Raw genomic sequence first — 18,613 nt, forward strand, 5'->3', positions numbered from 1 at the left:
TAAATTGTAAAAAAAAATTAAAATTAAAATTAAAATTTTTAACTAAATTTATATTTCCACACCTTTTAAAGAAAAAGTCCGTGTTCAAGTTCCTTATCTTTTAAAATTGAAGATGGCCTTAAGAACTTTTATATATCCCCACAAAAAGAAATTACCCACAAAGAAAAAAAATATACTGCTAAGATAGATAAATAAATAAATTGTAAAAAAATAAAAAATTAAAATTAAAATTAAAATTTAACTAAGTTTATATTCGAATCACTCTACTTCCACACCTTTTAAAGAAAAAGTCCCGGCTCAAGTTCCTTATCTTTTAAAATAGCCTTAATAACTTTTAAAAAAATAATTTTTAAAAATTACTCACATTTCTTCTAACCTAATTATAAATTTATTCTAAATGTAATTTGCCAAAAAACGTCCCACCCAAACTGGTGCCAAGTTAAACCAGGAAGTATATGCCAAAAAGCAACCAATACTTAGGGATGGCAACGGGGCGAAGTTGGGGTGGAGTTGGCTAAACCCTACTCCGCCCCATTAAAATATTCATCATACCAACTTCGGGACAGGTTTATAATTGGTATGCCATCCCCGCCCCTACTCCGATAGACAAAATACCGACTCCGTCCCGCATACTCCGTTTAATTGCGGTAAAGTTGAAACTGTTGAATTAATTCTTGGACTTGGAATAAAATACTGAGATCTTGAATCTTTGAAGATTTAATCACGTGCACAATTGTAAAATTTTAGTAAGTAGTGATTCTAACGAATATTTAGTCAAAATATATTAATAGACACTTAAATTAAATATATACGTTATATATATAGAGAGTCCTGATCTCTTGCTCCCCATGGAGCAAGAAAAATAATCCACACTTTTTATATAGACCGTTAGATTAAATCTAACAGTCATTTTACAAACCCACTTATGGCCTTTCCTTTTAAACCAAAACCACTCTCACACTATTTTTAGTTTCTATAATTAATTTTACCATTACCACCTACTCTAACAATAAAAGGTAATTATCAAATTAAAAATAGAAAGCTTTGAAAAAAAATTAATACCCGTATATTTTACTAAGAAACATCTTTACTGCAAATATACTGCAATGTTGTATTTTGGAGCATGAATTGATTAATTGGAATTGAAATTTAAGAAAATTTCATTTAAAATTTGAATAAAAGTTCTTTCTATTCAATTTGAAGATAGACATTTGGTGAAATTCATTATTCAATATGTGAGTTTGATTATTGAATGATGATGATGTACGGACTATGTTATAGTTATTTGTGCGTGTGAATAACAATATTATACAACTGAATAATGGAATAAGATGACATTGGTTTTATTCAAAATTGTTAAAGGTTAAACTAAATAAAACAAAAACAAAAATTTTAATCTCTTCATAAAGGGCTGAAACTTAACAAAATTTAAAAACATTTAATCCCCAAAGTCTTAAAGTAAACTCTTCCATGACAAATAAAAGTAAAGCCAAATAATAGACATTTAGGCCTCAAAACCTAGAAACTCCAGTCCATCTGTTTGCTCTTCCTCATATTTTCAAATTTAATGAAATATCTCTCCACTTCGTGTAAACCTGAATAAAAAAAAAAATTCAACAACAAATTAATAATTAAGCATATATATATTGACTTAGATGAAATAAACGGAATTATTATTGCCAATAAAGCAAATAAAAAAATTTACAAAATAATGAAAAAAGTTCAAATTCAAACCTTGAACACATTCAATTACATCCATCATCCATATGTTCTGACCCATAAGAAATATTCTCCTCACTGTTTATAGTAGACCTGAAACAGAGAAAAAAAATGCATGTGAAACACTAATTAATTTCATAATTAAGTAATAATAATAAGCATGAGATAATGCTCACTTGTTAATAAGCGTTGGACAATTTCTTTTGTCATGTGACTGTCCAAGTTCTCCACAACCACGACAACGTCTACGATTTGTCTTTTTAGTCTCTCTCCATGACCTCAAACGTTTACCGCATCCTTTTGCTCTAACTTGAAGAGGATCATTAAAGGTTTGTTGTAGATGAATGTCATATTGCTTTTCTAATGATGAAGCATTTTTTCCTCCAATTTTACTTGCATTCATGGCTTTCAGTTGTTCATGAAATGTGTCCAGCGTGTTTATTAACAGTTCCGTACCTTCTTCTGAGAATGCAGCTTCATCAATTACAGCTGATGCAAGTTGAGATACCTTAGTACGTCTCACTAAAACCGACTTATCTTGTGCATCTTTAATCTCTAAACCATCTTTACCAGTAATGCTTCCAACTCTTGCAAACTTTGTCCATCTATTCTTAATATATTGCTCTGGCAAAAATACAACTTGCTTTATTCTAAAAAATGCTAGAATATGCTTGCATGGGATGCCTTCAAATTCAAAACGTTGACAATTGCACTTGACATTATCAATTAGCTTATCGTGCACAAGTTGTCGAACTTTAAGATCTCCATAAAGCACCCTATTGACCTCATAAACACATTGACTTTCATCATCCAATATAATATTTAATACATAAGCATTACTAGCATAAAGCTCTTTCTGAAATTTATGAAAGTATTCCTTTGTAAACATACCCATCATTTGCTTCTCCATAGGCACCATGGATTTCAAGTTTGGCTGTTCATTAATATCAGCATGATCATCAATCACCTCTTCATGTCGTAGATGTCCAACTGCCCTGTTAAATCCTATAATAAAATCCATTAAAGAATTGTCCTTACAGCAATACCTCTTGAATAATGCATGGGAACTTTCAGCTCTTTGACTGCTTGTCATACCAGCAGAGAAGAATTTATTGGTAAATGCTGGAACCCACTTATGACGCAATGTATACATTGTTCTTAACCATTCATTATTTTGTTGTTTACTTTTTTCAAGCGCGTGGTTCCAACTTTCTTCAAACTCTTCTATTGTATCTGAATTCCATAAAGATGATTTAAAAAGGTCATAGTAATCTCGAAATACAACTGAGTCCAATTTTTCTACAAATTTTTTTGAGATGTGCCAAATACAATATCGATGAAATGTGTCTGGAAGAAATTGAGCTATAGCCTTTGTCATTGCAGGATCCTGGTCAGTAATAATAACTTTTGGAGGACCCTTTGGCATTGCATTAAGCCAAGTCTTAAATAGCCAAATGAAAGACTCAGTGGTCTCGTCATTTAAAAAGGCACATCCAAAAATAATTGTTTTTCCATGGTGGTTAACCCCTGTAAGTGGAGCAAATATCATCCCATAACGGTTAGTGTTGTATGTTGTGTCAAACACAACCACATCATTAAAAAAATTGTATGCTCTCCTTGCACTGAAGTCAACCCAAAAACACCTAGTCATTCTATCATCCTCATCTTTGTCAATTTGAAAAACAAAATTTGGATCCTTTTCTTGTTTTGATAAGAAATATTCATTCAACATATTTGCATCGTGACCTTTAAACTTCTCCCTCATATCTCGTTCATAATTTCGAAGATCTCTTTCTGTACACCCAACATTTTCAATACCCCCTACTTGCGTCTCTAAGATATCAAATTGTTGACACGTAGGCACATTTACACTTGCAAATTGTTGAGCCAGTTGTTTCTTCACATTTGAAACATTTCGATGTGACCTCAATAAGTGTATTTTTCTTGGAGTTGCAAGAGGATGATTGTGGCTCTCAATGAATTGTCTGATTGTATAATTCCCGTCACGTCTTCCTACACTTAACCTTGCTTTACAACCTTCGCGTACATTTCCTCGTTGTCTTTCTAATTTCTTACCACTATCTCCAATGGTCTCCACCATCTGCTTTTCTTTTTTCTTTGTTCTTCTATAAGTTTCATCTGTTTCTCCTTCTTTATAACAAACATATTGTTTCCAAATCGTTTCACCAGTTTCTTTATGCTTCTTACTCTTATCAATCCGTACACTGAAACCAGCTTCTCGTGCATACTTGTTATAAAAATCATAAGCATCATCTAAAGATTTAAACTGTTGCCCTTCTTTTGGTTTTCTTTCATAAGTAACTTGTGGAATGAATGTTCCATCTTTTTGTGTTATTCCAAATTCTTCTACTTCATTCATTCCTAAAAAGAAATATGGAATTTAAATATTGTTATATTTGAATAAAACACAATGCATTAATCAACTAAAATTAATTAAGACATAGTTCTATAAATTAAATTAATGGACAGTCCTATGTAACAATCATTCTTGAACACATTTAGTAATACAAAATGTGGATTAGTAATATATTTGAATCAATTAAAATTAATGAAACAAGATTTTTACTTTATGTATTGAATTAGTGATTTATAAAACTGGGCAAAGGAGGCTGAAGAATAGTAATTTGAATAAGGAACCACACAGAACTTAAAGATTTAAAGGGAAAACAAATTTACTTTTTCAAAACAAAATAAATAAAGAAGAGGAAACAGAAAAATTGTATAGTACCTTAGCCTGCGATTACCGCCTAATCCCTATCAATTCTCTTGTAATTCTTCTTTGTTTGTTTGACATAATCGTGAAAAATAGAGGTGAAAGCCAAAAGATATTTATAAAAACAAATTTATTAGTAAAATATACGGTATTAATTTTTTTTCAAAGCTTTCTATTTTTAATTTGATAATTACCTTTTATTGTTAGAGTAGGTGGTAATGGTAAAATTAATTATAGAAACTAAAAATAGTGTGAGAGTGGTTTTGGTTTAAAAGGAAAGGCCATAAGTGGGTTTGTAAAATGACCGTTAGATTTAATCTAACGGTCTATATAAAAAGTGTGGATTATTTTTCTTACTCTATGGGGAGCAAGAGATCAGGACTCTACATATATATATACACAATCGAGGTCGGGGCGGGGGTGGGGTAGGGGCATCACTAAATCCGCCCCCGCCCCAAACCCGCTTCGGGTTTTCAATTTTTTTACCATATCCGTCCCAAACCCACTTATGGAGCTACCAAATCCGCACCATTAGGAGCGGAGCGGGGCGGAAACCCAGCGGGTTGGAGGAAATTGCCATCCCTACCAATATTCTCTGAGGCGGCTGGCTTCCTGGGGACAAAGAAACCAAAATTGTGTTAAACATGGCACCTTCTTATGGTGGACCAAGTCAATACGAATTTAACCCATACCTCGTGCCTCTCTTTTAAATGCCATGCCAAAATTTGTATACTGATATATATAAAACTATATTTCAATACGAAGATGCAAAGAATTTTCTCTCTATATTTTGACAGAGTTTCATTACATTTTCGATAAAAAATAATTCCCCATTTCACTCTCTTCACTACCCTGTTATAGGCCATTACAAGTGTTGTTGGACCATCAGTTTTGGGCCTTCTTTCAAATGGGCTTGATCTTCTTCGGTGGATCCTCCGAGCTCGGCCATTCTGTGGTGCTCTTGTATAGGCTGTACCTAAATTGTTTGCCCCGATGCCATGTCCGCGGACCATAACCGGCCCATATCACTTATTGTATCCTCAACTGCCCCCATAATTACTCCCTATTAATTATGGGGTAATTATTAGATGCTGCTAATCATGACTTGACAGCTCGTGAAGATCGCATGGAAGAATGGACGGTTAGATTTGGGGGCCAGTACTTCGAGATTCAAAAAACTCCTCGCTTTCCCGACTCCTCGGCCTTCGGGCCCACCTTGTCTTTATAAGCCTCAAAAATGTTCTATTGATTCTCTTTACCGTCTCCATATTGCTTTACTGTTGTTCAAATCTTCTCTGGCGATCTCTTGCAAAAGCTCCTTTTTTCCAGCGACCTTGCAGTACCATTGGTGTTTTCTCTCTCTGAGGTTAGTTTTGTTGGCCTTTTTCTTTCGGAAGACCTCTTTTTCTCCCTTAAAATCCCTATTCATTCTCACAATGACTATAGATCTAGATGTTCTTCGCATGAGACTTCATCTTCCTGACGATATAGAAATTAGAAATTGCCCTAAAGAGGAGAATATTAGAACTGGTGCAGGCCTTCTTTCCGGCGAGGTTCTGTTTTCCCACCTTCATCTTAACCTCCTTAGGTACCCTTTGCATCCCTTCTTTAACTATGTTTTTAATAAACTGAAACTTTTGATCGGTTGATCAACTATACATCAACCTTCGCAATAGCACGAATCATTGTAAAATAGGGCTATTGGTCGGGTAAGTCGAACCACTGGGACTGCGCTAGTCTAAGGCAACCTAAATGTCTAGAATCATTCTTAGAATGATAAGGGGTAATAAGGGTTTGTTTGTTTGTCACTAAACTAGAAATGTAAAGATGCATAAACTAGTAGATTGCAAGGAATGTAAAGAGGTGAAATGCAAGTAGAGAAGACTAGGGAGATGAATTCACTCCAACCTTATACACATGCTAGATTAAGATTAAATTGGGGAAAAACAACACAAATGATGGTCATGATACATGGCAACACTTGGTTGCTATAGTATTTTCAAGATGTTCATTAAATCAACAACAAGAATAATCCATCAAAGGTTCACATACTCAAGCCACCTAAACTAGGGTGTAGCCTTCACATGCTCCCTAAGCCCAAGATTATCAAGTCCTTAATGGAATGATGAAAGCACATAAAATTAAGAATTAAGCATAGACCATCAAAGGGGGATCCTAAGCAATGGACTATCTAAGTTCTCCAACTTCATGTCAATAAAACCATTTCATGATCTAACTTCCATTGTCACTATGAAAGTGTAAGCATTATGATTAAGAGAAGTAATCATCTAAGACAAGAGGCATAACTCAAAATAATCATGTATAGACATTAAAGTTCATTACAACAAATATGATGCTCTAGATCATAAAATAACCAAAAACTATACATTGTTCTCCCCAAAATAAAATCTACACTAGCACATGCTTACAAGGGAGGAGCTTCATCACCTCCCTAGATGGAGGTTTAGCTACCCATAGGAGCAATGGAAGAAGGAAGAAGCTCCATCTTCATGGCCATTTTCGTGCAACCTTCTTGGAGCTTGAAGAACACACCTCCTTTGCTCTCTTCTCTCTCCTCTAATCTTGTAGAAATTCAAGGATAGCAAATGTGTGGCCTTTGGTAGCCTTTTATTCTCCAACAAAACCCTCTCTCTCCTCCAAGGAACACCTCCAACCACTTCATAAAGAAGGAAGATGGCATTGAGGAAACCAATGTGCAAGTGGCTGAAATTGAGCCATTTCCGAGTGCAATCTGCCTGATTTTCGAGCACTCGAAAAGTGGTCTCGAGCACTCTAAATTAGTGTAATGTGCAACATGCTCTTCTTGCTCAGCGCTGACCTACTTTGGTAAAACTGCTATAACTTTGTGCTCTGAACTCCGAATGATGATCTGTTTGAAGATTTAGAGAGCTGATTCAGTGCTTTAAAAACTTCATGTTTTGATGAAGACCCAATTCTCAAGTCTGGTTGGTCGAAAATGGGGAGAAAAGCAGTACTTCAGTGCTGCCAGGCAGTTCTGCGCACCTCTGTTAAGAAGATCATAACTCTCTGTTCCGAACTCCGAATGATGAACCGCTTAAAGATTTGGAAAGCGGATTTAGAGATATAAATCTTTTATGTTATGATGGAAGTCCAGTTCTTGAGTTTACTAGGTCGAAAATGGCGACAAAAGTCAGGATCACTGCTGCCAGAAATTCAGAAATAGCACCCTTTTTGTTCAAAATTCCACAAGGCATCATTTTTGCTTCCTTTTTGCACTTTAACCTGAAAATGCATAAAAACATGCAAATGGAGTTAATCTACATAAAATAATCGATTAATGGACTTTGTTAATGTAATTTAGGGCGCTTGAATATACAGTATTCAGCGCTTATCAACTTTCCCCTTTGCAAGTGAACCCAAATTTCCTTAGGGTTTTATCTGTTATGTTGCTTCTGAACCGTGACAGAGGTCTAGATCTGGACCTTGTAGATCTTCTCCTCTGTTACAAGGTTAGCAAAATCAGAACTGACGAACCGTTTTGCCACTTCTACCCAATTGAGAAGATGTCCATCTGCAAAGACAAAATCAAGTCTGAAAAAGGTTGGAGGAAAAATATAATTGGGATTAGGGGAGCCTGGTCTTCTCCAGCCGCAGAGGATTTCCCTATCCCGAGCGCTTTTTGAGAGTGTTTTGTCTCTTCATATAAAAAATATAAAACCCATAAGAGTGACTGTCCTTGCGAGATTTGCGTTCCTCGCTTTTGTACTTTCTTATGCCATTCCTTAGGCATTCCTTGTGATGATTTAAGTTACGGTGTTTGCAGGGATAGGGATAACTACTTGAAGCAGTACATTCTAACCAACATTCCCTCTTGCTCGGATCTTCTTACCTCAGACAACCTTCTTGCTCTCTCAGCCCTAGGCAAGACAATGAGTCAGCTCCAGATCCCTTCTTTCGGCAGGAGGAAAGCTGCCCCCAGGGTCGTTGTTGCCGATGCAGTAATTTTTTCCCCAGTTTTGGTATCTTCCTCTGCCACTATTTCTGATACCACTCCTTCCACCGATCAGAACGTGACGACTGCCGACTCGATTTCCAGCACTGCGACAGTCAGTCCAAACGTGATCCCTTCTGCCAATAACCTTCCCAGCACTGCTATTGCTACCGCATGGGAAAAGACGAGAGGAAAAAGGCATCAGCCTGAGAATGCTCTTAGCCCTGACGACGTTCCTCTGTCACAGAAGGCGAGGCCTTCTGGGCTAGGTGTGTCTGTGCAACCTCTAACCAGACCTCCTCTAACTAGGCCTCCTACCCCTTCTGGGTATGCTTCTGCCTCTGGAACGGCCCCATGGAACCCGTGCTTCGTTCGAACAAACGAATCATCTGTAAAGCCGAACGAGACCATGTTCAAGGATGGTCAGACCGCTATGGCCTACTACAGGAGCATGTGGACTCCTAAGGATATTGAGGTAGCCAAGGGTCTGTCTCAGAAAGAAGTGTTCAGCTGGTTCCCCCTATCTACCATGGAGGTAACTTATGTCTCTCAGTCAATGAATCTTTAAACAGTTTTTACATTTGATTTCTTTTAACCATCTGCTCGGCTTAATCAGTTGTCATGTATATCTCTACAGACCCTGTACGGAATGATGGCCATGCAGAAGCAAGTTGAGCTGATGAATGCCAAGGTTCGCATGCTCTCTGACAACCTTGGTGCAGTTAACAAGGAGAATGATGCTTTAGCTGCTCAGAAGACCGGGCTGATGGTTCAGCTCGGCAAAGTTGAAAAGGAAAGGGACTCTCTGAAGAAGGAGACGGACTCTCTTCAGGATGAAAGGAACGCTCTGTAGCTTGAGAAGAGCGTCTTGCATACCGAGCGAGAATCCCTTAAGACTGAAAAGGAAGAACTTATATGCCTTTTGAGTGTTGAGTAATCCGCTCGGATGGCCTTTGAGAAAAGGGCTTTAGAGGAGCGCAATGCTTTACTCGACACCATCAGTAAGGTAAATGGTGGTATGCTAGCTCTGCATGCTCGGTTTTCCAGGGTTGGGGCCCTTAGATATGCTCAGGGGTCCCGAGAGGGTTATGCCGACCGTGCTCCAGATGAGGGTCAGATCGGTTCTACCCCTGATGAGGTTGACAGAGAGCTGGAGATTGACCCTCCGGGTGTTTATGTCGACCCAGACTCTACCTCTGCTAAGGGCATATTTGATGAATGTCAGGAGATCGCCTCTTCCAGGATCACTCCTACTCCTTCTACTACTCAGCCTCTGGACGTTCTTCCTCTATCCACCATGACTCTATCCGTCATTGCTACTGAAGATAACCCTCGACAGAATGATTATTCCAATGCCATTAAGGATAGAACTCAGCAGAATGATTCTGTCATTCAGCTCGATTATCTTCCCGGTGAGAATGGTAACGCCAATAATGATGAGGAGGCCGTTCAGCACCATGAAGAAGCTGAAGGGCAAATGCTTATAGCTAGAACCTTTCTGATGTACTGACCTCCTTTCTTTTGTATTTTGCCATCTGTATACCTCATTTTTTTTTTTTGTAACTCTTAAACTTCATTATTAATGAGATGACCGACTTTTGATCGAACTCTTATCATAAATCCCTTGATTTAATGATTTAATGCTATCTGATCTGGTTCTTCTCTGTATGTCAGTGGCTGGCTTTCAGCTAGTGTGTCACTTTACCACACAACAAATTTTTTGTGCAAGTCTTTGGCGTTCGGCTTATGGTGCCAGGTGCTACTTATTTTACTGAGTGGTTGGCGTTTGGCTAGAATGCCACTTGCCACTTTCACTCTTTTATTTTTTGGCAAATTTTTGGCGTTCGGCTCATAGCGCCAGGTGCCACTTACTTTGCTGAGTGGTTGGCGCTCGGCTAGAATGTCACTTGCCACTTTCACTCTTTTATTTTTTGGCAAGTTTTTGGCCTTCGGCTCATAGTGCCAGGTGCCACTTACTTTGCTAAGTGGTTGGCGCTCGGCTAGAATGCCACTTGCCACTTTCACTCTTTTATTATTTTTTTTGGCAGGTTTTTGGCGTTCGGCTCATAGTGTCGGGTGCCACTTACTTTGCAAATTTTCAAACATTCAATTTTTTCATAAGAAGATAGCTCTTTATAGATTTCAAAATTTCGTACATTCATGCGTACACAATTTGAAAATGAACAATGATAAAATTGGAACTCGATTTTCTATTGATAATACTTTTTCAGAGACGTAGCATTCTATGGCTTGTTGACTAGTCTTCCGGCCATAGTTTCTAAAGTGTAAGCTCCCTTCCCTAAGACTTCTGCAACTCTATATGGGCCTTCCCAAGGTGCCACCATTTTCTTAACCATTCCTACTTTCTTCTTCAGAACCAGATCACCTGGTGTAAAGTCTCTGTGCTTTACCTTTTTGTTATGGCTATTCATAAGTGTCTGTTGGTAGGATGCGAGCTTTACTGCCGCTGCATCTCTCTTTTCCTCCAACATATTGAGGTTAAACCTCAACATACTGTCGTTGTGCTCTCGGCTCCATGCCAAGCTTCGAACAGTCGGAACCAAGTGTTTGACCGGTATAACTGCCTCAGTACCATACGCCATGGCGAATGGGCTTTTTCCGGTCGGTCGCCTTGGGGTCATTCTATAAGCCCATAAGACGTTCGGTAGTTCATCTAACCATTTTCCTTTCTTTTCTTCAAGTTTCTTCTTGACGCAAGCAAAGATTATTCTATTCGTGATTTCTGTTTGTCCATTGGCCTGGGGGTGACTTACTGCCGCCAGCTTTTGATTAATTCCATATTCCTCCAACAATTCTCTTACTTGCTTGCTGTTAAGGTTGGTCCCATTATCCATGATGATTGACCTCGGAACACCAAAACGGCAAATAATATTACTCCAAATGAACCGTCTCACATGAATCTGAGTCACGCTCGGGTACGACTCTGCTTCCACCCACTTACTAAAGTAATCTGTAACTAGCAGCACATACTTGTTCTGAGCTCTTGTAGTTGGCAGAGGACCAACCACATCCATCCCCTATTGTGCGAAAGGCCATGGTGTAGCCATTACATGCAAGTCCTCAGGTGGTTGGTGGATCAGTGGTCTGAACCTTTGGCATTTATCGCACCTTCTGGAGAATTCTTCCGCATCTCGTGACATGTTCGGCCAGAAGTACCCTTGCATAAGTGATATGGGACGGTTATGGTCCGCGTACATGGCATCGAGGCAAACAATTTAGGTACAGCCCATGCAAGAGCACCACAGAATGGGCCGAGCTCGAAGGATCCACCGAAAAAGACCAAACCCATTGGAAAGAAGGCCCAAAACTGATGGTCCAGCAATACTTGTAATGGCCTATAAAAGGGTAGTGAAGAGAATGAAATGGGGGATTATTTTTTATCGAAAATGTAATAAAACTCTGTCAAAATATAGAGAGAAAATTCTTTGCATCTTCAATTGGCACCGTCTGTGGGAAACGTTGGAGATTGATTCTTGTTTGATCAACGTCGTGTTGATTCAGACTGATTGGTGACGACGGAGCTTGATTTGTAGAAGTTTAATCCAGATCTGAGAGATTGTGGTTTGCTCTTAAAAGATTATTGATTCTTGATTGATTCTGAGAAATTGGTGTTAGGTTTACGCAGCTGTGATTCACTCTATCGCGGCTCGATCCAACAAACTCAGACGCCGGAAAAGCTTTGATCTATAGAAGGGAAAACAAAACTCGTAAAATTTGAGTTCAGATCTAACGTGATTCGCGCCAGCGTGACTCAGATCTAACTTAGAATTTACGATTCATGCCTTTGCTCCGTTCAGGAATGATGACTGGGGGTGAGAACTCCAATATGGTAGAGAATGTCCAGCAAATGAAACTTGATGAGTTGATGAGCATGATCGAAGCTCTTAGGAGAGAGAATGCAGATCTAAGGACTGAAATGCAGCGTCAAGAAGTTCCGGTGATTCCACGACCGCTCCCGGCAGGAGAAGAAGTTGTACGTACTGATGTGGCATATCACGGCGAGGAGGTAGGGAACAATCAGACAGATCTTAACCGTGAGGAGGTCCAGCCAAATGATTTGCCGCCAAATCCTCGTCGTGTTGATGATCGTGAAGGATCAACTCACGTGGATCCACAGCGTGAACAGATCAGGCGAAACGAAGCCATGACTTTCGATCCACGTCAAGAAACGCTCAGCCGAGGAGAAGCAATGGAGTTTGATCGTCACAAAGCTATACCGCTGTGGCACAAAGAGTTTGTCGAGGACAGATCATTCGATCCGACTTATCGGCCTTTCATGGCGACGTTCGACTATCGCAGCTCAGAGAGGAGATCTGTAGATCAGAGAGCAATCGCGGGGCTCCAGAGGGAAAATGAAGCCCTCCGTTCAGCAGCTTGAACGGTTGATTCACCGTTCACCGATGAAATCCTGAATGCTCCGAGTCCGAGGAAATTTTCCATGGCCGTTTTCATACTGTTTAACGGAACGACCGATCCGATTGATCATGTGTATCACATCTAGTTGAAAATGGCTCTGAACACTGAGAATGATTCCTTGATATGCAAGTGCTTCCCTACAAGTCTAGCTGGACCAACGCTCAATTGGTTCAAGAACCTACCGAGGGGCTCAGTGGATAGTTTCCGAAGCTTGTGTGATCGGTTCATAAGTCAGTATTATGGAAATAAGAGTCCAACAAAGGACATTTCGAGCCTATTCACAATGAAGCAGCATGAGGATGAACGTCTCCAAGCTTTCCTAACCAGGTTTAACCTTACTAAGAGTATGGTGATTGAATGTCATCCTTCTACGGCGGTTCAAGCGTTTATACTGGCCATGACTCGTGGCACTCTATTCCACACAAGCTTGGTAGTGAACACGCCGAAGACTATAGATGAACTTAATGAAAGAGCTGATGGATTTGTGCGCTTAGAAGAAGAAGAGATAGTTAATGCTCGGAAGACATCCGTCATATCAATAGAGGAAAAAACCGAAGCAAAGGTCAGACAAAAGCAGGTTCAGCCACAGCGTCAGACCTCGTAGAAATCTGAGAAAAGGCCCAGGGAGGAAGAGCTGGTTACTCCATTGAAAGTCACCTTAGTAAAGCTATACCAAGAAAATAAAGATAAGTTCCGATCTCCTTTACCAATCAGACAACCCCTCAAACAGAGGGATCAATATAAGCATTGTGCATTTCATTCTTACTTTGGCCATCAGACTAATGAATGCAGGAACTTAAGGAGACAGGTAGAGATGCTGATAGCCAGAGGGGAGTTCGCAAGTTATATTCAAGGCCCGGCGGTGGAACAAAACCGACCGATGGAGCACGTGAAGAGGAATCAGAAGTCGAACTTTCACAATACGCAACCAGTTCGAATAATCAATGCAATTCACGGTTGCCCTGAGCCTACTGAGGAGTCAGATGAACTGCTTCGAACACGCCTTCGCCAAGCACGGATGAAGAGGAGGATAAGCAGTGTAAACACTCTGCACCAACAGAGCGCATCAACGCAAATAAAGTTTGACAGAACAGATCTATTGCTTGTTCAGATCCCTCATGAGGACTCGTTGGTCGTCAGTTTGATAGTGGCCAAATGTTTGGTGCGCAGAGTTTTGATTGATCCTGGAAGTAGTGCGAACGTCATACTGAGGGACACATTTTACCGGCTCGAGATCAAGCCGGAACAACTCAAACCCACTGGGAATCCTTTGCTGGGATTTGATGAAAAACGAGTGGAGCCCATCGGTACGGTAGAGGTAGTAGTACATGCTACAGAGAGGGTTCTGATGGAGACCTTTGTAGTTGTCGAAATTCATCCCTCTTACAACCTTTTGATGGGCAGAGGATGGATACACAGAGTTCAAGGCATTCCTTCCACTCTGCATCAAATAATGAGATGCCTGGGGCCAAACGAAACCAAGGTGATTGACATTCATGGCGACCAGGTTGCAGCTAAGGAATGTTATTCAGTAACGCTGAAGTATGCTGGAAAAGGGAAAGCACACATCCGTTCGGCAAGCCCGAGATAGCAATTACAGGAACCTCCCCCCAAATAGAATGGGGAGGAGGAGCCAGTGGACTTAACTGAAGAACCCCTAGTTGATGTACAGATCGATCGGTTCCGACCAGAACGAACAACTAGAGTGGGGGAACGACTTGATGTGGAGGAGAAACAGGAGTTAATTGATTTCTTGTCTCAGAACGCCGATGTATTTGCATGGAGCCACCTAGATATGCCTGGAATCGATCCTTTCGTATCCTGTCACTCCTTGAATGTTAATCCCAATGCAAGACCTGTAAAGCAGAAGCAGCGAAGGTTTGCTCCAAAGCGCAACCGGATCATAGTTGAGGAGGTTGACAGGCTGCTTGATGTGGGATTTATAAGAGAAGTGTATTATCTTGATTGGTTGTCAAACGTTGTTGTTGTGTAGAAGAAGAACGGGAAATGGCGAGTGTGCATTGATTTCACCAATTTGAACAAAGCCTGTCCGAAGGATAGTTTTTCGCTGCCAAAAATTGATCAAATGGTGGATGCTACTACTGGGTATGAGCGTTTAACCTTTCTGGATGCTTATTCAAGTTATAATCAGATCCCCATGGATTCTGCTGATGAAGACAAAACTTCTTTCGTTACAGAGCGCGGGACCTATTACTACAAAGTTATGCCATTCGGACTGAAAAACGCCGGAGCAACTTACCAAAGACTTATTAGCAAAATTTTCAAGGGTCAAATAAGGAAGACCGTGGAAGCTTACATTGATGACATGGTCGTAAAAAGTAAGAAGAAAGTTGACCATCTGAAACATCTACAAGACGTATTTGATGTGTTGAGGCATTATGGAATAAAGCTCAATCTAACCAAGTGCTCATTCGGTGTGAGTTTTGGTCAATTCCTGGGACACGTGGTTAATCATAGAGGCATAGAAGCTAGCCCCGCCCAAGCAGAAGCTCTGACTAAGAATGCCGAGCTGACGACAGTCAAAGAAGTGTAAACAGTTGAGGGACGGATCGCTGCATTGAGCCGGTTCATTTCCAAATTGTCAGATTGCTGCAAACCATTTTTTGACACAATATGAAGCCATGGCAGACAAGTTTGGGGGGATGAATAGCACCTGGCATTAAGTGGTCTGAAGGAATATATGTAGAACCTTCCGATCCTGTCAGCTCCAGAACTAGGAGAAAAACTATTTTTATACCTTGGGGTGTCCAGCATCGCGATAAGTGGTGTTCTGATCCGTTGTGCAGAGGGGAAGCAATATCCAGTGTTCTATGTTAGCAAAACGATGACTGAGGCCGAACGACGTTATTCAAAGGCCGAGCGAGTGATACTCTCGCTAGTGCATGCGAAAAGAAAGCTTAGGCATTATTTTGAATCCCATCCTATTATCGTTCTAACCACTTTCCCTATCAGAATAATCCTGCACAAGCCAGACTTCTCAGGAAGAATGACGAAGTGGGCCATAGAGTTAAGCTCATTTGACATAACATATGAACCCAGAACGGCTGTCAAAGGGTAAGCAGTGGCAGATTTTTTACTAGAATGTGATTCAGAAGACATGGAGGAAGACCTTCGTGGTTGCTTATGGAAACTCTTTGTTGATGGATCCTCAAATCAGATGGGGGCAGGTATTGGGATCAAACTGCAGACACCAGAAGTTATGTCCTTAAGTCAAGTGCTTCGACTTGAATTTAGAGCCACCAACAATGAAGCGGAGTATGAGGCACTGCTGGCAGGATTAAAGCTTGCTAAGGAGCTGAAGGTCAGGAATTTGACTATCTTTAGTGATTCGCAGTTAATTGTTCGGCAGGTGAATAACGAATATGAAACCAAGGATGAAACGATGGAAGCGTATCATTCTGCTGTTATGCGGAATAATACGAGGATGCCGATCGGCTAACATATAGCGCTTCGGGTTCTGGAGAAACATTGGCAAGGGTGATTCCAGTAGGAGTACTGAATCAACCATCCATTTTTGAAGAACCTTCGGGTCTAGATCCTTGGCAAGTGAATGTTATTCCATATGAGCCAAGTTGGATTGATCCGATCATAACTTACATTCAGGATGGAACTTTGCCTGAGCAAAGAGATGAGGCTAGGAAAATCAAATCGAATGCTGTAAAGTACGCCATGGTGCATAACCAGTTGTACAGGAGGTCTTTTTCTGGGCCGTACTTAAAGTGCGTCATCCCCACAAAGGCTTGGCAGATACTGCGATCTATTCATGAAGGTGTGTGTGGAAATCATTCAGGGGGAAGATCTTTAGCACACAAAGCAATGACGCAAGGGTACTTCTGGGCGAACATGTCATGAGATGCGGAAGAATTCTCTAGAAGGTGCGATAAGTGCCAATGGTTCGGACCACTGATCCACCAACCACCTGAGGACTTGCACGTAATGGCCACACCATGGTCTTTCGCACAATGGGGGATGGATGTGGTTAGTCCTCTGCCAACTGCAAGAGCTCAGAACAAGTATGTGCTGTTGGCTATTGATTACTTTACTAAGTGGGTGGAAGCAGAGCCATACCCGAGCGTGACTCAGACTCATGTGAGACGGTTCATTTGGAGTAATATTATTTGCCGTTTTGGTGTTCTGAGGTCAATCATCATGGATAATGGGACCAACCTTGACAGCAAGCAAGAAATAGAGTTGTTGGAGGAATATGGAATTAATCAAAAGCTGGCGGCAGTAAGTCACCCCCAGGCCAATGGATAAGCAGAAATCACAAATAGAATAATTTTTGCTTGCATCAAGAAGAAGCTTGAAGAGAAGAAAGGAAAATGGTTAGATGAACTGCCGAACATCTTATTGGCTTATAGAACGACCCCAAGGCGACCGACTGGAGAAAGCCCATTCCCCATGATGTTTGGTACAGAGGCAGTTATACCGGTCGAACACTCGGTTCCGACTGTTCGAAGCTTGGCATGGAGCCGAGAGCATAACTGTGATACCCCCCCCCCCCCCCCCCGGATTTCCGAATGCGGGTTGGCCAGGCCCACGCCCGAATACCAGAGGATATCAAAACAAATTGATAATAAATGAACACAGAGTACAAAAGAATAAAGAAGAATAAATAAAATGCTGACAAGAAACTAAAATGATAATCTAATAATAAACCTCAGAATATATTTCCATTAATTAATAAACTCTTCTGATACAACTGATCCTCCAAAATACAACTCGGGAATCCATACTGTGTGGACCCCTAGAAAATCCAAACTAAACAAATGACAGCAATAACTGTCTAAATCAGGAAACTGAATCATAAAGGAACTCCTATGTAGCATCGGAAGAATGAAGTAGACTGATCCCTGCTCAGCACGAACAACCTCTACTCCTGACGAACACCTGAAAAATAATGGTGGGTCAGGCCCATAAACAAGTTCTACTCTACTACAGTCCAAGCAGAGATCCAATACACGTATACATCCTAATCAATCCAACAGTAACTAGTAGTCCGTATATATATATATACACACACTAAAGGAACCTCACTAGACTATAGGGTGGTCTCAACCTGAATAGTAGGCAACATGCAAAACGCACATATAGTGGGCATGAATACCTAGACCTACCAGGGTACACAACTATACTATATCTAGCTACACATCCCTGACGATATACGCACCCTGACCATTGATCCTGAGACTCAAGCTCATATCATGGCACCATACTTATATATATATAATCTAGTAACCATCCTATCCGGCATAAATTAATCCTCCATAAGTCATTCAACTTGTTCAGCTGACCTGACTTGAATATAAGTAGGACTTAACATTTTAGTTAATCCATTCCCTTATATAATAAATTAATCATCCATAAGTCATTCAACTTGTTCAGCTGACCTGACTTGAATATAAGTAGGACTTAACATTTTAGTTAATCCATTCCCTTATATAAAATAGGTAGGACTTAACTAATAAGTTAATCCGTCCCTAGAATGCCACCGTCCCATACCGGTGCATTAAATCACACAATTCAACAATTGATGTAACGATTAAGGAAATACATCAAACAATCCAAAAATAACTATGATAATATGATTTCAAGTTATCACAAAATAGGAATGACTTGTTATTTATTTAAGTTTCCTATATCATATGTCCTACATAAACTGAATCTTGTACATATGATGATATTTTATTATACCGTCGAATAAGCATTCTCCATATCCAATTCATCCT

General features: G+C 40.1%; 1 protein-coding gene across 1 annotated transcript; it reads right to left on the bottom strand.

The window, feature by feature from the left end:
- Positions 1-1,891: 1,891 nt before the first annotated feature.
- Positions 1,892-4,099, bottom strand: LOC132282020 (protein FAR1-RELATED SEQUENCE 5-like). The gene has a single exon (XM_059783662.1). The coding sequence runs from the start codon at positions 4,097-4,099 to the stop codon at positions 1,892-1,894; it is 2,208 nt and encodes a 735-aa protein (XP_059639645.1).
- Between the last annotated feature and the right edge of the window lie 14,514 nt (positions 4,100-18,613).

This window comes from Cornus florida, unplaced genomic scaffold, assembly GCF_030987335.1.
Source record: "Cornus florida cultivar Cherokee Brave unplaced genomic scaffold, ASM3098733v1 CherokeeBrave_3.0.0_Hap2_Chr11, whole genome shotgun sequence".
NCBI lineage: Eukaryota > Viridiplantae > Streptophyta > Magnoliopsida > Cornales > Cornaceae > Cornus > Cornus florida.

Coding starts and splice junctions, on each gene's coding strand:
- LOC132282020 (XM_059783662.1), bottom strand. CDS start 4,099: ATGAATGAAGTAGAAGAATTTGGAATAACACAAAAAGATGGAACATTC.